The 16,715-nt window shown below is 43.1% G+C and overlaps 1 protein-coding gene across 7 annotated transcripts in view; it reads right to left on the reverse strand.

The window, feature by feature from the left end:
• GRIK4 (glutamate ionotropic receptor kainate type subunit 4) overlaps positions 1 to 16,715 on the reverse strand; it is a 463,707-nt gene that overhangs the window by 61,845 nt on the left and 385,147 nt on the right. For 6 of the 7 annotated variants that reach the window (XR_013992485.1, XM_081037049.1, XM_081037046.1 and 3 more), the window contains one exon: positions 1,577 to 1,690. The exons of the other annotated variant lie outside the window; for it this stretch is intronic. Coding sequence is in view for 5 of the 6 variants with exons in the window: in XM_081037049.1 (XP_080893175.1) it covers positions 1,577 to 1,690 (114 nt within the window). In the remaining variant the exon portion in view is untranslated. The remainder of the gene's footprint in view (positions 1 to 1,576; positions 1,691 to 16,715) is intronic. 7 annotated transcript variants of the gene reach the window in all.

Consider the following 16,715-nt stretch of genomic DNA (forward strand, 5'->3'; position numbering starts at 1 on the left):
GCATTTCTCAGCTTATAGATGTATCACTCCAATTTCACATGGTGTTCTCCATTGTACTTCAGTGTCCAAATTTCCCTCTTTTAATAAAGACACTAGTCATTGGATCAGGGCCCACCTTAATCCAGTATGACCTCACCTTAGCTTGATTACATCTGCAAAGACCCTATTTCCAAATAAGGTCACATTCACGGGTACTAGGGGTTAGGACTTCAACATATCTTTTGAGGGGACACAATTCAACCCATAACAACAGCCAACATTGTAGGTGCCTAAAAGAGTGACTGACACAGAGGAGATATCATCATCGTGGAAAAAGAAGAAAGGATTAAAATCCCTCTTAATCCCCAAGACAGACACATCAACAACAGTGTTGATTATGAACTATGACCAAATCCTCACAATTCTTTCTGTCTTTGTCTAGGAAGCTTGGGATTTTGATGCTCTTTTCTTCCAGTTGACACGACCTCCTTTCCCAAACTGGGCAGGGATCATGACAGACATGGAGGCCCAGTACAGGACAGTGTTCTTCTGAGCTGCTTGAGTGGGCTCTGTGCCAAGGAAACCTTCCTGATACCCTAGTGGCTGTCAGCTATGTAGCCCAGGCTGGGGTTATGAATACAGACAAACTCTTTCTCTAGGGCTGGGATTTAGGGTCTGGAAAGGGATTGGAAGCTGGAGGGTCGCTTCTTCAGCATGCACGTGGCATAAGCTTTTGGTTACTTCCCGGTTGGACAGCCTTATAGTGTCAGGTTATATACTGGAATATACCATGTGACTAGAGTGTTGGGAAATCCATATACCAGCTGTGCACTTAGAGCTAGTTTAGATGAAAAGATGAGAGAATGGTTCTTCTGGTTCAGTAGGATAAACTAGGTAAAGTCAGCTGTGTGCTGGCAATGTAATGATTGTGTACTTTGTGTTTGAGGCACAGCCAGGTAACCCCCCAGCCCCCACTAGCAGCCAGCACACTCTCACGTCATGTCCATCCTCTGACGCCCATGCTGTGCTTTCACAAACTCATGTTGACACTCACTCTAGTCACTCTAGTCAGCCTAACCAGACACATCCTTTTTTTAAAAGGATGCAGAAGAAGGGACAAGCCAGGTATAAGCGACATTAAATTATCTGTTCTTTATTCACCAGTGCAGATAATCAACAGTAGAAGGAGTCTCCATTCCCACATCAAACGCAAAGTTCAAAGTGAACAGAGGTAGAACTGGGAGTCAGGAGTCCTAGAGAATGTTGGGGTGACTTATCCGGGCTCTGGGCCCCACTATCTCAGAGGAAGCAGAGTGACCAACAGAGCCAATCGCTAACACCTAAGCACCAAGGTTGAATGGTCACTCTTGGCCATCACTATTCAGTTAGGCAGAAGCAATTTTTATGGGAAAGCCACAACTGTGATGTTTCCATTCTTCCTATTTGAAAGTCCATGCAGCTAATGGGGGAAAAATAGCCCAGCACATTTGCATTTAAGTTTTGAAATCTAAATATTTCCATGAGTCATCCGTTATAGCTTGGTGTTTGCATGCAAATAAGTTTAATGAAATAAATGTTTATAAAATACGTCTCTTACCATATGCACTCGGTAAAGAATGCTAATTCCCAGAGTCATGAATGGCTTTGAGAAATCAATCACCTTCTCTCGTTCAGCAGTAATGGTGAGGCCTGCCACAGCCAGATCTGCTTTCTGAAAGGGATGAAGAGAGCCCATTAGTGGGGTGGTGTGGGGACAGAGCCAGGAGTGCAGTTTCCAGGCTCTCGCTCTCATGTGGAAAGGTGCTCACTTGGGTAGTAAATTGCCATCAACTGTGATTGGATGGCTATCAGCTGTGGCTAGTTGGCCGTCAGCTGTAACTAGTGAGCCATTGGCCACTAATATAACTGCCGTGGCTAAGATACCAAGGAAATGGGGGCTAGCAAGAAAATGGAGGCTAGCATGGGCGGATTGTGGATTGCGGATTGCAAAGAGGCGGATGCCGCCAGTGAGAATATAGTGGTATGATTCCCCTATCTATGGCTCCGTGGGTGTTCCTTTTTGGCCTCGCCATATCCTGTGTTCTTACGTGGGGAGCAGGAGCTGAGGTCCTGTATGACACCCTGCATGACAGGTGGCCACGTGAGGTGGAGGAGTCAGGACTTGCAACCAGAGGCCATCACTACTGAAGAGTTGTTACTCAGCTCTGGCTTCTCTGCTTGGGGAGTGACTCTAAGTAGTCACAGCATGTCTGAGGTCTGAATGATCACTCATGAAATGACATGGATATTGAAGCTACAACTCATGTTCATTTGAGGTTAGACTCCTCTAAATACTAAATAAGTATAAAAATCATGGGGGATCACTATAGACTGTAGAGATAGACTCAAATGCCCTAAAGGAGGGGTTTCAAAGGAGAAAACGGGTAGCTAGGTTCCCTGGATTCTCAACATTGTGAAGCTTTTTACTCAACTTATTAATTTGTTCAGTCAATAAAACATCACTGAGTCACTGAATTCCTACACTTTGGTGGGGGATGGGGTTACAATAAAATAAAAAAATGATGGAACCACAGGAATTAAAAACAATATAATGCAACCCATTCATTTCATGATGAGGAAATGGAGACCAAGAAATTGAGCAAGTGGCCCAATGTCAGAAAGCTTGTCCTGGTCAGAGCTGGGACCGGACCTCAGGCCTTCTGGACCACTGGCCACTTGCTCAATTTCTTGGTTAAAATTCACGTGTCACAACAGAGCTAAAAGAAGGGTGTCTGGTCCCTTTCACGCAAAATCACCAGAATTTGTTCTAAAGACGTTTCCTTCCCATGTCTTTGCCTCCATATTGCACCTCAAGTACCCACATCTGATGGGTCTGTCCTGAATTAACACCCTCTGGGGAAGGAGATGACATAGGCTTCTAGAATAATCCTCTCTGTCAGGAAGTTCTTCCTTGTATCTAATTTAACTCTATCCTATTGCAAAGCAAACTCACTCCTATTGGTCTGCTCCCCTATAAATGGAGGGGTGGGAAAAGCCGAAAGCTGGTGTTCAGTGCTAGTCCATGCTGTGCATTAACTAACTAACTAACTAACTAACTAACTAACTAACTAACCAACCTAAGCCAGTCACTTCACTTCTCTAGGCTTCCTTAATGTCACCCCTAACACAAGGATGTGGAGTTAAGGAATGCTAGGATCCTTCTCAGCGATTCTCACAGTGATTCTCAAAATGTAGCCTATGACCACCTGCATCAGAATTGTATAAGGGCTCATTAAGTTGTGAATTCCTGAGTCTCAGGCCAGACCCCCTGGGTCAGACTCTCCGGTGCTAGGACTCAGGAATCGTATTTGTAACAAGCTGCTCAGGTGGTTCTGACTTATACTGGTATTTAAGACCCACGTTTTATAACCAGGCATGTATCACAGACTGGCTGCCATTGGTTTGCGTTTCAGCTGCTTTCACTCCTTCTTCTAATTCTGCTGGGTCAGTTGGTGCAAACGACGAAGAAAGAAATGAGGATGAGTGTCCAACAGTCTCCACAGAGTCAGGCAATCAGTTCTGAACGAGCATGCACACAGACAATTCTTCCAAAATGATTGCAGACAAAGTAGGGAGATAGATATGCTGGTCCTCATATGACACACAAAGGAATGTACGATTTGTGTACAAAAATGATGACTTCGTGGGCAAAGGTCAGTTTCTTCTACATACAACCCCAGTTGTCCGCCCCGACTCCATGCTCCATCTGCTAATGCAGCCAGCTGACCCAGTGTGGGTCAACAAACTCAAGGCCTTGTAAAGCGAGGACAGTCTTAAAAGAAACTAGAGTGTACAGGTAAACTATGTTTAATAAAAAAACTGAAAGCCGTGAATGACATATTGCATTAATTCTGTATTTCTCCAAGAGAATGTTGGTTACTGCTGTCAAGTAAATTAGAAGACTGCTAGGTCTTCATCTGGGGACTCTTTGGAGGGTTGTTTGGGCCTTTCAGAACCTCAGCTCTTCAATGACAGTGGCCCTGAATGAGTTCAGCTCATGAGCACTGGTGTAAAGCAACAGAAAACAACCACAAAGGCCTAGCAGGTATAACACCAGTTCTGTGTATGCAGGTTGATGGCAAATTAGTAGCCTGGCCCTGCCCATACCTTGGGATGAAGGAGAGACAGAAAAAAAAACAGAATGGAAAGAAAGAACTTGAGAAAACGTTAGGAAAACCAAAACTGATAAAATGGGTAAGAGGTAAACACAGCATCCAGTCCTTTCTCTGTTAATTAAAAATATATATGTCCAAATCAATTTTAACCAAAGTCAACAACTCTATCCTCAAGTTTCTTTACCTGCACACTCAGCTTTCCTCCAAGAGAGGCACAGTTTGGATTGAAATTTGGAAATCTCACAAGTTTATAAAAGTTAGCTAACAATGACATTATGGTAAAACAATTCCATAGAGAGAGCAAGCTGGAAATGGACAGCATCCCAGAAAGACCCTGTCCTGGGTACATGAGGAATGACCACATAGCCAGGGAGAGTGTTTGCCCCACAAATAGAGGTGTCACACATTTTTTTGAAAAAGATATACAGATGGCAAACAACATATGAAAATATGCTCAACCTCACTAACCATCAGAGAAATGCAAATAAAAACCACAATGAGATACCACCTCACCCCAGTAAAAATGGCTATCATCAATAAATCAACAAACAACAAATGCTGACAAGGATGTAGAGAAAAGGGAACCCTTGCACTGTTGGTGGGATTGCAGATTGGTGCAGCCACTGTGGAAAACAGTATGGAGGTATCTCAAAAATCTAAAAATGAAACTACCTTATGATCCAGCAATTCCACTCCTAGGTGGAATCCAGAGAAATCCAAAACTCTAACTCAAAAAAATTTATGCACTTCTATGTTTATTGCAGGACTATACACAATAGCCAAGACATGGAAATAACCAAAATGCCCATTGGTAGATGATTGGATTAAGAAACTGTGGTACATTTATACAATGGAGTATTACGCGGCCATAAAGAAGAAAGAAATCTTACCATTTGCAACAACATGGATGGACCTAGAGAACATTATGTTAAGTGAAATAAGTCAGACAGAGAAAGACAAATACCATATGATCTCACTTATATGTGGAATCTAAGGAAAAGAATAAACAAATGAACTAATTAGAAACAGTCTCAGAGACATAGAGGAAAAACTGAGGGTTGCTAGATGGGAGGTTCGGGTGGGGATAAAGGGGAAGGTGAGGGGATTAGAAAGCACAGTCAGTAACCACAAGATGGCCATGGGGTTATGAAAGTCAATTTGGGGAATGTAATCAATAATGTTGTAAAGATTTTTGTAGGGTATCTGATGAATACTTGTTTCGTTAGGGAGACTACCTCAGGGAAGATGTACATGCCCTATCACTGCGTTGTACACTTGAAGCTGAACAAAAATGAATGTCAACTACAATTTTATATATATATGTATATACATAGTTACAAGAAGTGGAGTATAACATTAAGAATAGAGACAGTAGAAATGTAATGGCTGTGTGCTATGTCAGAGGGATAGTGGTTGGGGGAGGGGGTTGTGAGGGATATAAATGATAAATGTCTATTACATTGTTTTGTGCACCTGAAACTAATAAAAAATATCTATTATAAGCATTAGCTAATTAATGAGGTGCTTGACTAGGTTTTTAAATGAGTGTTGTTAAATGCCTTAGGTTTTATTAATTGCATGGGCCTCTAAAAACAATAAGGCAGAGTGACTGAAAAAAAAAATAGAGGTGTCAGAAATAGACACCTGCCCAAACTGGGCCAAACAGAAAAACTGCCTCATGTGGACACTGCTGACTCATTGCCCCCAGACTGTCTTTCCTTTCTTAGTCCCTAGTCAAGAGAAGTAGGGGGCAGGGGAGGCAGGGATGAGACAGAGAAAAGCAATGACAAGCTAAAAGAACCATGGAGGTTTTGTGGTTGTTTTTGTTATGGTTAATCGACTTGGTTTAGAACAGTAATTATCTACTTTGGCTTTAATGCACCCCAGGGTATCAGCAACAACCACATGGGATCAGGTTATTCCAAAAGACATGCATCCATTTTATTTTACCTTGGTTAAAAAGACATTATGCTATAAAGCAGTCTTAGATGAGGAGATAATGTGCCATGAAGCCAAACTTACAACGAAAGGAGGGTAGGAGTGTAACAATGCTAGCAATTGCCAACGTGGGTAGCTGAGGGATGGGCACAATGGCAGCTCTTCTGAGCTCTTCCCTCTCTCTGGCCACTCGTTGGAGAGGACTGTACTCTCCAGTTGGGAGAGAGCAGTGGACAGGGTATCAGAAGACCTGGTTCTCCTCACAGCTGGGCTACAAACTCACTGAGACCTTGGATAAGCTATTCCACTCTCTGGGCCTTTCTTCCACTGTACAATGAAAAGTTCAACCAGATACTCTTTAAGCTCTTTTCCAGCTCTAAAGTCCCACACTTTCATTTTGCAAGGTAGAGCACAGTTTACTGGCTTCTGTTTACTCAAGAAGATGACAGGGGGTAGCAGAATCGAATGCCATGGAATGACGAAGGAGTGTGAGCTCTAAGGAGGAAACTGTTTATCAGGCTAGCCAGGAAAAAGCAGCAGCTAACAGGGACCCAAGGTAGGGATGTTTTACTTTAGGAAAGGAAATCCAGAAAGGAACTCAGGAAGGTGCAACAGCATCTGGAGAGAGAAGGTCTGGAAGTGTAACCCCAAGGGCTGGGAAACCAGCAAAGGGACTGACCTCTAGCGATGGAGAAGGAACACAAAGAGGACTGGCGAAGGGAAACTGGCAGAGTTCTAGGTGCATCATGATGTTTCTGGTTGTGTTGTGTGTGCATGTGCATGTGTGTGTGTGTGTGTGTGTGTGTGTGTGTGTCTATCCACAGGGGTCTATACATACATTCCCATTGAGAGAAAGACCTCCTTCCTTATATTTCATTGAAAGTGTTCTTTTTATTTTGAAAAGCTTTGTTTTCTGCTTCTGAAAGATCCTTTCTTCTATCTCCTGGATGTTTGTGGAATTTACAAGGGGAGGGCAGTTTGGAACCAGCCTGGAGGTGACTTCTGAAACATATTATCCTTTGCCTCATGGAGTTTAGTAGGGGTCATGCAACTGCCGCCATTGCTATGAAAGCCTGAAGGCTCAGTGTGGCTGCTGCTCTCCTCCCAGGATGGGCCATGGCTGGGAAGAAGACAAGGTGTGCATCTGCCTGAGCTTGCTACCCTTACCCTGCACTTCCCTGAGAACACCACCAGGGAGGTGTCTGGTGGCAGCACCAGATCCTGGACTACCTGACGCAAAGCTTGCCTCTGTTTCCCTTACCTCCTCTTTCACACATCTGTTGCTCCCTTTGGGATAAAACTCTATTCCTCCCTGTCAGCAGAGCCCCAGCAGCATTGTGCAGACCTTCAGCTGCCTCAGCCCTGCCTCCTTCCACTTAGCAGCTCCTCCCTGACACAGATCAAAGCAAATGAGAAGGTGGGATGGGTCAAAAGACCTGACTCTGCCTCTTGCCAACCATATGTCCATGGCAACTCACTTTCCCACGCTGGGACTCATTTTACTGGGCTCTGCAATGGAGCACTGCCTGCCTATCAATATCATGTGCGAGTCAAAGGAGATGATAGATATGAAAGAACCTTAATATTAACTGTACACACTGTAGCGTCCTGCCACACCAATGAGGGGCTGTTACTAAGGCTTAGCCTTTAGTGTGGGACAGACTTGTCTGGACGCTGTTACTTATTTGCTGTGTGACCTTGGGCAAGTCATTTAACCTCTGTCTCAGTTTGCTCATAAAAAAATGGGGATAATAATAGTACCTAACTTTGAGAATTGCTGAGAAAGTAAGACGATGGTTGTAAACGCTGAGCATGGGGCCTGGTTCAAATAAGTACCCAATAAATGTTTGCTGTTAGGATAATTACCCAATGGTGATGATGTTGATAACGAACTTGATGATGATGATGATCTCAACAAACACCTATAGAGACAACACCTTAACCAAGGATGAGTTATAGGAATGTCTGAGGGACAACCAGCCCTATTCTACCTCTATGCAAGGCAGAGGCCCCTGGACACTTGACCCCTCATGGCCTTTTCCCAGGTGACCTGGGACATGCGCACAGTTGTGTTGACACAATGTGCTTTCCTGGTCTGACTGCCTACCTCTGAAGCCCCACATAATGATCCTCTTGGGTCTCATACTATCCCATCGTTTGGAAAACTCAAGGAAAAAAACTGACCCCCAGCTTGGGAACCAAACCCAGTCCTTCTCCAGTTTCTTCCTCGTTATGTGATTCTCCTTTGAGGACAGTGGATTAAACGACCTCCCTCGCTTCCTTTGAATTCTTGGACCCACTGCACCGTCTCTCATCAGCTTCCAGATCGTTTTTCTCTGGATTTTTCATACCGTCCACCCCCCACCCCCCGTTGCTTTCTGCCCTCTGGGGAGGCCATCTTCTCCTCTGTGCCAGCAGCTTTCAAGTCACATAGGCACATACCTTGTTTCACCTGCTACTCAGGCCCCATAGTGCCTGACATTCTTTGCTGTCATTTATTTAACTCTGTAATTGTGTCACTTAATTCTGGAAAGCTTTGGGATGCTACAGCTGGAATAGAAAATGCTACACAGAATAAGGTTGTCCTAAGCATTCCTGGAAAACTTTCCAAGGTAATTGTCTCTTGAAATGTCCTGTATAATGAGTCCTGAGGCTCTGAGAATGGGAGCTGGCATTATCCATAAACACTGGATAGGAAGGAGCTCCAAGTCCAGCAAGCTTGGCTTTCCATGGCAGGATAATGCACATTAGGCTCTGGCCGGGGGTGACATAAGGCTCCTGAGCTCATCGGGGAACCCTGGAAGTGCTGGGTCCTGGGTTGTGCCTTTGAGTGTGGGATCTTGGGGTAGGCAGGGACTGTCTGCAGAACCCACTGCCCGTTCCTGGTTCTCCCCTCTTGTTTCTTGCTCAGCAATCCTCACCAGTCTTTACTAATTCTCTCCCCTGCTGCAGGCAGTGTGCAATGATGCCAGGTGAGCAAACACAGGCATGGTCCCTGTCAGCACAGAGCTTACAGTCCACAACCTCCTGGGGGAGCAGATGGTCAGACTGTCAAAAAAAATTGTAAAATTACAACTATAATAAATGTTATAAGGGAGTCTTATGTAACACCATGAGAAGGTACAGCAGGGTGTTGACAGAGTCTGAGAGGTCCACAGTGCTTTCCCAGGATGAAACACAGTTAACTGAATGGAATTTACTTGTGAGAAGGCCTGCATTCCCAGCGGAAGGGACAGCATGTCCCAAGAAGGTGAGCATTCCCAGTGGAAAGGACAGCATGTCCCAAGACTCTGAGACAGGAGGGAGTTTGGTGCATTCCAGGGGCTGGAAGGCAAGAAGGCTAGAACAGACAGGGCTAGGGAATGTACTATAAAATGAGGCTGGAGAGGCAGGCATATGATGTAATGCCTAGAAGAGCAATTGGAAGGCTATGAGTGTCTTAAGCAATGGATGACCTCCAGGATCAGATTTGTGATACTAACACAACTAACGTCCTCTAGCCCTTCCTGTGTGTCAGGCACCGAACTAAGCACTTCACACATATTACCTTCCTCAGTGCTCACAATACCCCTATGAGCTAAGTTACTATTATTATCCCCATTTTACAGATTAGGAAGATGAGGCACAGAGAGGTTAAGGAACTTGCCCAAGGTTGCACATAAAGGAAATAGAAGAGCCAAGACTCAAATCTGGGCAGTTTGGCCTCAGAGGCTGTATGCTGAACTTGCAACAAATTCAACTGGCTCTAGTGAAGAAGAAAGATTGAAGAGAGGCAAGAAAGGGCTGTCCTCATTTTTACTCTCATTTTCTCACCATTTACATCACTCCACTCAGGACAACCTGGTATCTATGCTACCTCTCCATCAAAGTTGCCCAACTGGTCAGCAATGACCTCCGTGGAACAATGTCTAAGGGATGCTTTCCAGCCCTTATCTTGCTGAACCTCTTGGCCAACCACTCTCTGCAACCCTTGCCTGGCCCTCCTGAATGAGGACAATGCCAAGGACATAGCTCTCCTTCCTTCCACCTTTCTGTCTTGTGACTACATTGCCCTTCCTCACCGGCACCAAACCAAACTGGGCTCACATCTATCCCTGCCATTTACTAACTGTGACTGTGGGTAGGTCTCAGAACCTCTCCAGCTTACTTTTCTCATCTGTAAAATGGTAATAATAATCACCAACTTGGGTTTTATGAGGATAGATAATACTTGTAGCGCACAAAGCACAGTGCCTGGTATATATAGGTACTCAATTAATGGCGGTTATTAATATTATTTTTCTAACAAAATTAATTTTATACCATGACAGCTATACCTGTTCTCCCTCTTAAAACATCCATGTTCCTGGATCTTGAGAGTATAATGCTAAGTGAAATAAGTCAGACAGAAAAAGCAGAGAACCCTATGATTTCACTGATATGTGATATATAAACCAAAAAGAACAAGACAAACAAATGAGAAACAAAAACTCATAGACACAGACAATAATTTAGTGGTTACCAGAGGGTAAGGGGGTGGGGAGTGGGTGATGAGGGTAAAGGGGATCAAATATATGGTGATGGAAGGAGAACTGACTCTGGGTGGTGAACACACAATGGGATTTATAGACGATGTAATACAGAATTGTACACCTGAAATCTATGTAAATTTACTAACAATTGTCACCCCAATAAACTTAATAAAAAAACAAACAAAAAACATCCATGTTCCCACTCCTCTAAAGCCCAGCCCAGCAGCCAGGTCCTCATGGTCTCCCTCCTCCCACGAGTTTGGCCTCATTTTCCAGCACTCCCCCCAGAGGCCCCTCAGCCATTCTAGCTCAGCTGACTCTAAACACACCTTATACTTTCCTATAGTTACAGCTTCAATTTGCCATTTCCTTCATCTGGAATGTCCAGTCGGCAACTCTACCTATTTGTCAAGGCCCATTCAAAGTTTACCTCCTTCATAAAAACTTCCTTATCATCTTCCCACTAATAAGCCCACCCCTCTCAGTATCCAAAGGAGATAAGACAATGTTTCTACCATTTACATGACATATGCCATAAATTGCCTTGTATTACAGGGGGCCTGAGCTCACACTCCAACTCTGTCCTTACCAGCTGTGTGATCTTGGAAAAGGACTTCCTTCTCTGTGCCCCAGTTTCTTCATTCATAAAAGAGGCATAATAACAGTTCTCACCCTCAGGGAGCCTCTATGGGAATTAAATGAGCAACACATGCAAAGCCCATGCCTGGCACAGAATAACTCTCAACAAATGTTTGCTCTTACTATTATTGTTGTGGTGGTGGTGGACATTTCGGCACATATCTTAACTTCCCATTGGATTATAAGAAGCAGGGACCATGTCTTTAAACCACTTAACATACATAGTATTTCAAAGTTGCCAGTAGCCCCATTTTACAAAGAAATTGAGACCCATAGAGGTTAGTAATTTGCTCAGGTACTCACAGCTAGGATATGGATAAAGCGAGCTTTAGACGTACAGATTCTCACTTTGCTTTCTTATGGCATCACTGTTCATAGTGACTGTCCCCAAATGGGTACACAGTAAGTACCTAATGAACAATCAGTGCAGCCAAGAGTTCACTACAAGGCACAGGAGAACAACTCCCCAAACATGGTCTACTCTTGAGTCCCTTCTTGCTGACAGCAGAGTCAGGCTGCTTTCTGACACGTGCTTGTAGGCAGGAGGGATTTTGTCAGGGGGTGGGATTATTATAACCAGATTCAGGTCATGTTTGGGATGTGGTCAGATACCGTTTCTCATCCTCCTGCCTAAGGAAGACTCAAAGCCCGCAATCCCCAATAGAGGGCTCCCTCTCCCGCTTGCTCCCTCCGGGGCCCAATTCTCTGTCACACCTTGGATAGCATTACTTGGGAAACTCAAGCAGAACAGGAATGGGCCCCACACTCTGTACTTAAGATGGGGTTAATTAAACCCTAGGAAAGAATGGAGGTTACAGAACAGGCTTAGCCTGTGTTGGACAGCCAGAAGAGGACAGGCAATCTCCAGGAGCTGCTTCCAAATTCTCTCCTCCCCTCAGTACTTTTGTGCTGCAGTGGAGCAGATTAACATCTGCAGCTCAGCCCATTTAAATGTGATTATCTGCTCACTTCCTGTTTTTGATCAATTTACTGCTGGGAGCCTTTCTCTCTTGCCTCCTCTGCCCCCACCTAATGAGATGCCAAGGGACCTTTCCATGACTTGCTGGAGTCACCAAGGTGAATGGAAATTGGATCTGAAAGAGAAAAGAAGCTCAATCCGAGTCCTGGCTCTTGCATTGGTCGGTGCCATCATTTATACTTCCCAATAAAATGCCTCAGGAATGCATACATCTGCTCTCTTGCCACACTAGGCAGGTTGTCTTCCCACTCCATCTGCCACAGGCAGGCCAAAGATACATTTTTAGGGGACATATGACACCTGCAAAATATTTCGTGTCCTTGTCCACTGGGGAGACTGCCAACGTCACTGCTCTCCCTTATTTCAGGCCAGGATATAGGAAGAAGGATGAAAGAATAACGAATAGTGCCCAATTAGTCATCTCTCTCTCTCTCCATATATATGTATAAAAATGCATTTATATGCATACGTGTATATATGTACATATATACTCTCTATGTGTGTTTATATATAGAAACACACACACACACACACACAGACACACACACACTCCACCCAGTCAGTACACAAACTGCAAAGAAGGCCTGCCTCTTCTTCAGAGGGAGGCCCAAAATCAGAGCCTTTGCAAATCAATCTGAGCCCAAGTTTGTGGAGTATATTCATGCTTACTGGGCCAAGTCCTTCCTCAGTAATGCTTAGGGAGCAGAGGCCCAGAGAAGCATTAGCATTCTCAGGGAAGCAGCAATGTCTTCTTTAGGTCCAAGTGCTCCCTGGCACTATTTCTTGAGGTGACAGTCTACTCTCAGGGTTGGATGAATTCCTTTAGAGTTAAATTAAAATCCTCATGAAATATTTAGTTGGCTCAGCTCAGGGCTATGTACTTGACTTATGTGGGAAGATTTTAGCAAAGAACCAGGCTTAAGGTAAGAAGGGGTTGATTTCTGGTCAAGACGGTTGAGTAAGTAAGCTCTGTGCTCACTTTCTCCCATGACCACATCAAAATTACAACTAAATTATAGAACAACCATCATGGAGAACTACCCGAAGGCTAGTTGAACAGAATTCCTATAACTAATGATATCATGTTTTCCCCAAAATAAGACCGGGTCTTAAATTAATTTTTGCTCCAAAAGACGCATTAGGGCTTATGTTTGGGGGATGTCATCCAGAAAGATCATGCTAGGGTTTATTTTCCAGTTAGGTCTTATTTTTCGGGGAACACAGTATAAAGAAGAAGCCACATTGAAACTGGTAGAAAGGGCAGAGATGTGGAACAAGCAGGTCCCACACGCACGGTGTGGCAATTAAGACTCGGGAGATGTATCGCAGCTGTGGAGGTACCCCCTGAGGAGCTAGGGGTCCCAGCCCCACATCAGGCTCCTCAACCCAGGGCATCAGTGCTAGGAAAAGGAGCCCCCATAACACTTAGCTGTGCAAACCAGTGGGGACCACATCCAAGATAGACAACATGTTGTGAAGAGATCAAAGCACTCTGTTAAAGGGCCATCACACAAACTCACTGGCTCAAAACTCACTCTGAGCTCCACAGCAGGGGAAGCAGATTGAAAAGTGCCAGGGATGTACGTGGAAGAACTAAATTGACTAACTTCAGGGCAAGAGTTGGAGGAGCAGGGATCGTGGCAATTCTCTTAGGGATATAAGTGCTGGCAGGTGCTTTATTGAACTCTCCTTCCACCCAACTGGCCCAGACAGCTGGGTGCTAAATCTGAGCTCTCCATTAACCTGCCTAACACTGTTCACCCCTCCCTGGTAATTCCCTGGGACCCCACTCCAACCAACTCTCTCTCTTGGCCTAAGCCCCTTCTGGTGTCTCCTTAACATAAGACATTTGCTCAGCTGGTGCTGCAGACTTTTCCCAAATCTTTCAAATGTCCACAATCCCAAACAAGCAGCAGCTGCTTCAGTATGCCTTGCAAAACTTGCTAAGTGGCCCCAAGCCCATCTCAACTTGCAATGTAACTCCCATCAGGTGGCCCTACGCCTGGTATAAGTGGCAGCCAGTCTGGGGCTGGAACACAGTTTCAACTAGGTGGCCACAAACATGGCACAAGTATGAGCTGGCCTCAGCTCATATCATGGTGCCCACCAAAGGGTCCCAAACCAGGTACAAGTGGGAACCGGCCATGGTTCACAGCATAGCCTCTCCCAAGAACCTCCAAATCCAGTACAAGCGTTAACAAATTCAGATCATTTTGTAGCTCCTATCAAGAGGACCCAAGCTTGGCACAAGTGGTGACTGACCTTGGCCCTTTCAAGAGGCTCCAGAACCAAAACACATGGTACATGATGGCTACCTTCAGACCACATAAGAGCACTGCCTAATTAGCTCCACAAATGATACACCTGATGGGCAGACTTGACTGGAACTAGAGCCCCACTGAAATGACTCCCGCCTTGTAGGGTCGGCCTCCATACAGCAACTTGTATGTGGTAGTCACGACCAGTAATCACAGCCAATCAGTTTGCAGGTCAACTCTAAGTACTGATATGTCAACCACAACTGATGTTCAACTATGAACATCATGTGTAACCACAATAATAAATTAAGTGATTCACACACACACATGCATGCACGTGCATGAGCAAAGTGAAAAAAATGACAAAAACGTAAATGTGAAGGGGGGGTAAGTAAAAATTGTAGTGATTTTAGAATTTGTTTGAACTTAAGTAACCATCAACTTAAAATAGGCTGCTATAAACATAGCTTGGTATATAGGAAGCACATGGTAATCACAAACCAAAAATCTGTAAGAGATATACAAGATAAAGAGAAAGGAATCTAAGCATAACACTATAGAAAGTTATCAACATACAAAATAAGAGAGCAAGAGAATAAGAAAGGCAGAGAACTACAAAAGCAATCAGGAAACAATAAAATGGCAACAACTACAGAACTATCAATAATTACTTTAAATGTAAATATACTAAATGCTCCCAACAAAATACATAGGGTAGTTGAATGAATATCTATATGTATATCTATATAGAGCTATATAGATAGATATAGATCTATATCTATATAAACATATAGAATCTATATCTATATCTACAAAACACAACACCCATACATATGATTCCTACAAGCAACCCAGTTCAAATTGAAAGACACACACAGACTGAAAGTAAAGGGACAGAAAAATATATTTCATGCAAATAGAAATGAAAAAAAAAAGCTGGGTTAGCAACACAAAATCAAACAAAATACATTTTTAAATAACAGCTGTAACAAGAGACAAAGAAGGGCATTTCATAATGATAAAGAGATCAATCCAACAAGAGGATAAACATCTTATAAACATCTATGGACCCAATGTCAGAGGACCTAAATATATAAAGGACATATTGGTGGAAATAAAGGGAGAGATCAACACTAAGACAATAATATAGGGGACTTTAACACCCCATTGGCATCAATAAATAGATCAGCCAGACAGAAAATCAATAAGGAAACAGTGGCCTTAAATCAGATGCACTTAATTGATACTTTTAAAACATCTCACCCCAAAGCAGCAGAATCTGCATTCCTTTCAAGTGCACATGAAACATTTTCCAGAATAGATAACATATTAGGTCACACAACAAGTTTCAATAAATTTAAGAAGATTGAAATTATATCAAACATCTTCTCTGGTCACAATGGTATGGAGCTACAAATCAATTACAAGGAGAAAACTGAAAAAAACAACAAAAAACACCAACACGTGGAGATTAAACAACATGCTGCTAAACAATGAATGAGTTAATAATGAGATTAAGGAAGAAATCAGAAGACACCTTGGAACAAATGAAAATGAAAACACATTGACCTGAAATCTGTGGGACACCATGTAAGTAGTTCTAAGAGGGAAATTCATAGCCATACAGGCCTACTTCAAGACACAAGAAAAATAGCAAATAAATAACCTAACATTATACCTAGAGAAAGTAGAAAAAAACAAAAACAAAACAAAGCCTAAGTGAGTAAAAGGAAGGAAATAATAAAGATCAGAGTGGAAAGAAATGATATAGAGTTAAAAAAAAAAAGAAGAAAGGATCAATAAAGCCAAGAGCTGTTTTTTTAAAAAGATAAACAAAATTGATAAGCCTTTAGCCAGACTCATCAAGAAAAAAGAGAGAAGGTCCAAATAAATAAAATAAGAAAGGAAAGATGTTAAGTGATAACCTACACCACAGAAATACAAAGGATTGTAAGAAAATGCTATGAAAAGTTATAGGCTAACAAATTGGACAACCTGGAAAAAATGGATAAATTACCTAGAAACATACAATTTTCCAAGACTGAATCAAGAATAAACAGAAATTCTGAAGAGACCGATAACTATTAACAAAATTGAAACAGTAATAAAAAAACTCTCAACAAACAAAAGCACTGGACCAGATGTTTTCACAGGAAAATTTTACCAAACATTCAAAGAAGAATTAATACTTATTCATCTCGAAGTAGTGCAAAAAAATGAAGAGAGAAGCCTACTGAGCTCATTTTAACAGGCCAGT

Source organism: Rhinolophus hipposideros (genome assembly GCF_964194185.1).
Source record: "Rhinolophus hipposideros genome assembly, chromosome: 24".
Classification (NCBI taxonomy): domain Eukaryota; kingdom Metazoa; phylum Chordata; class Mammalia; order Chiroptera; family Rhinolophidae; genus Rhinolophus; species Rhinolophus hipposideros.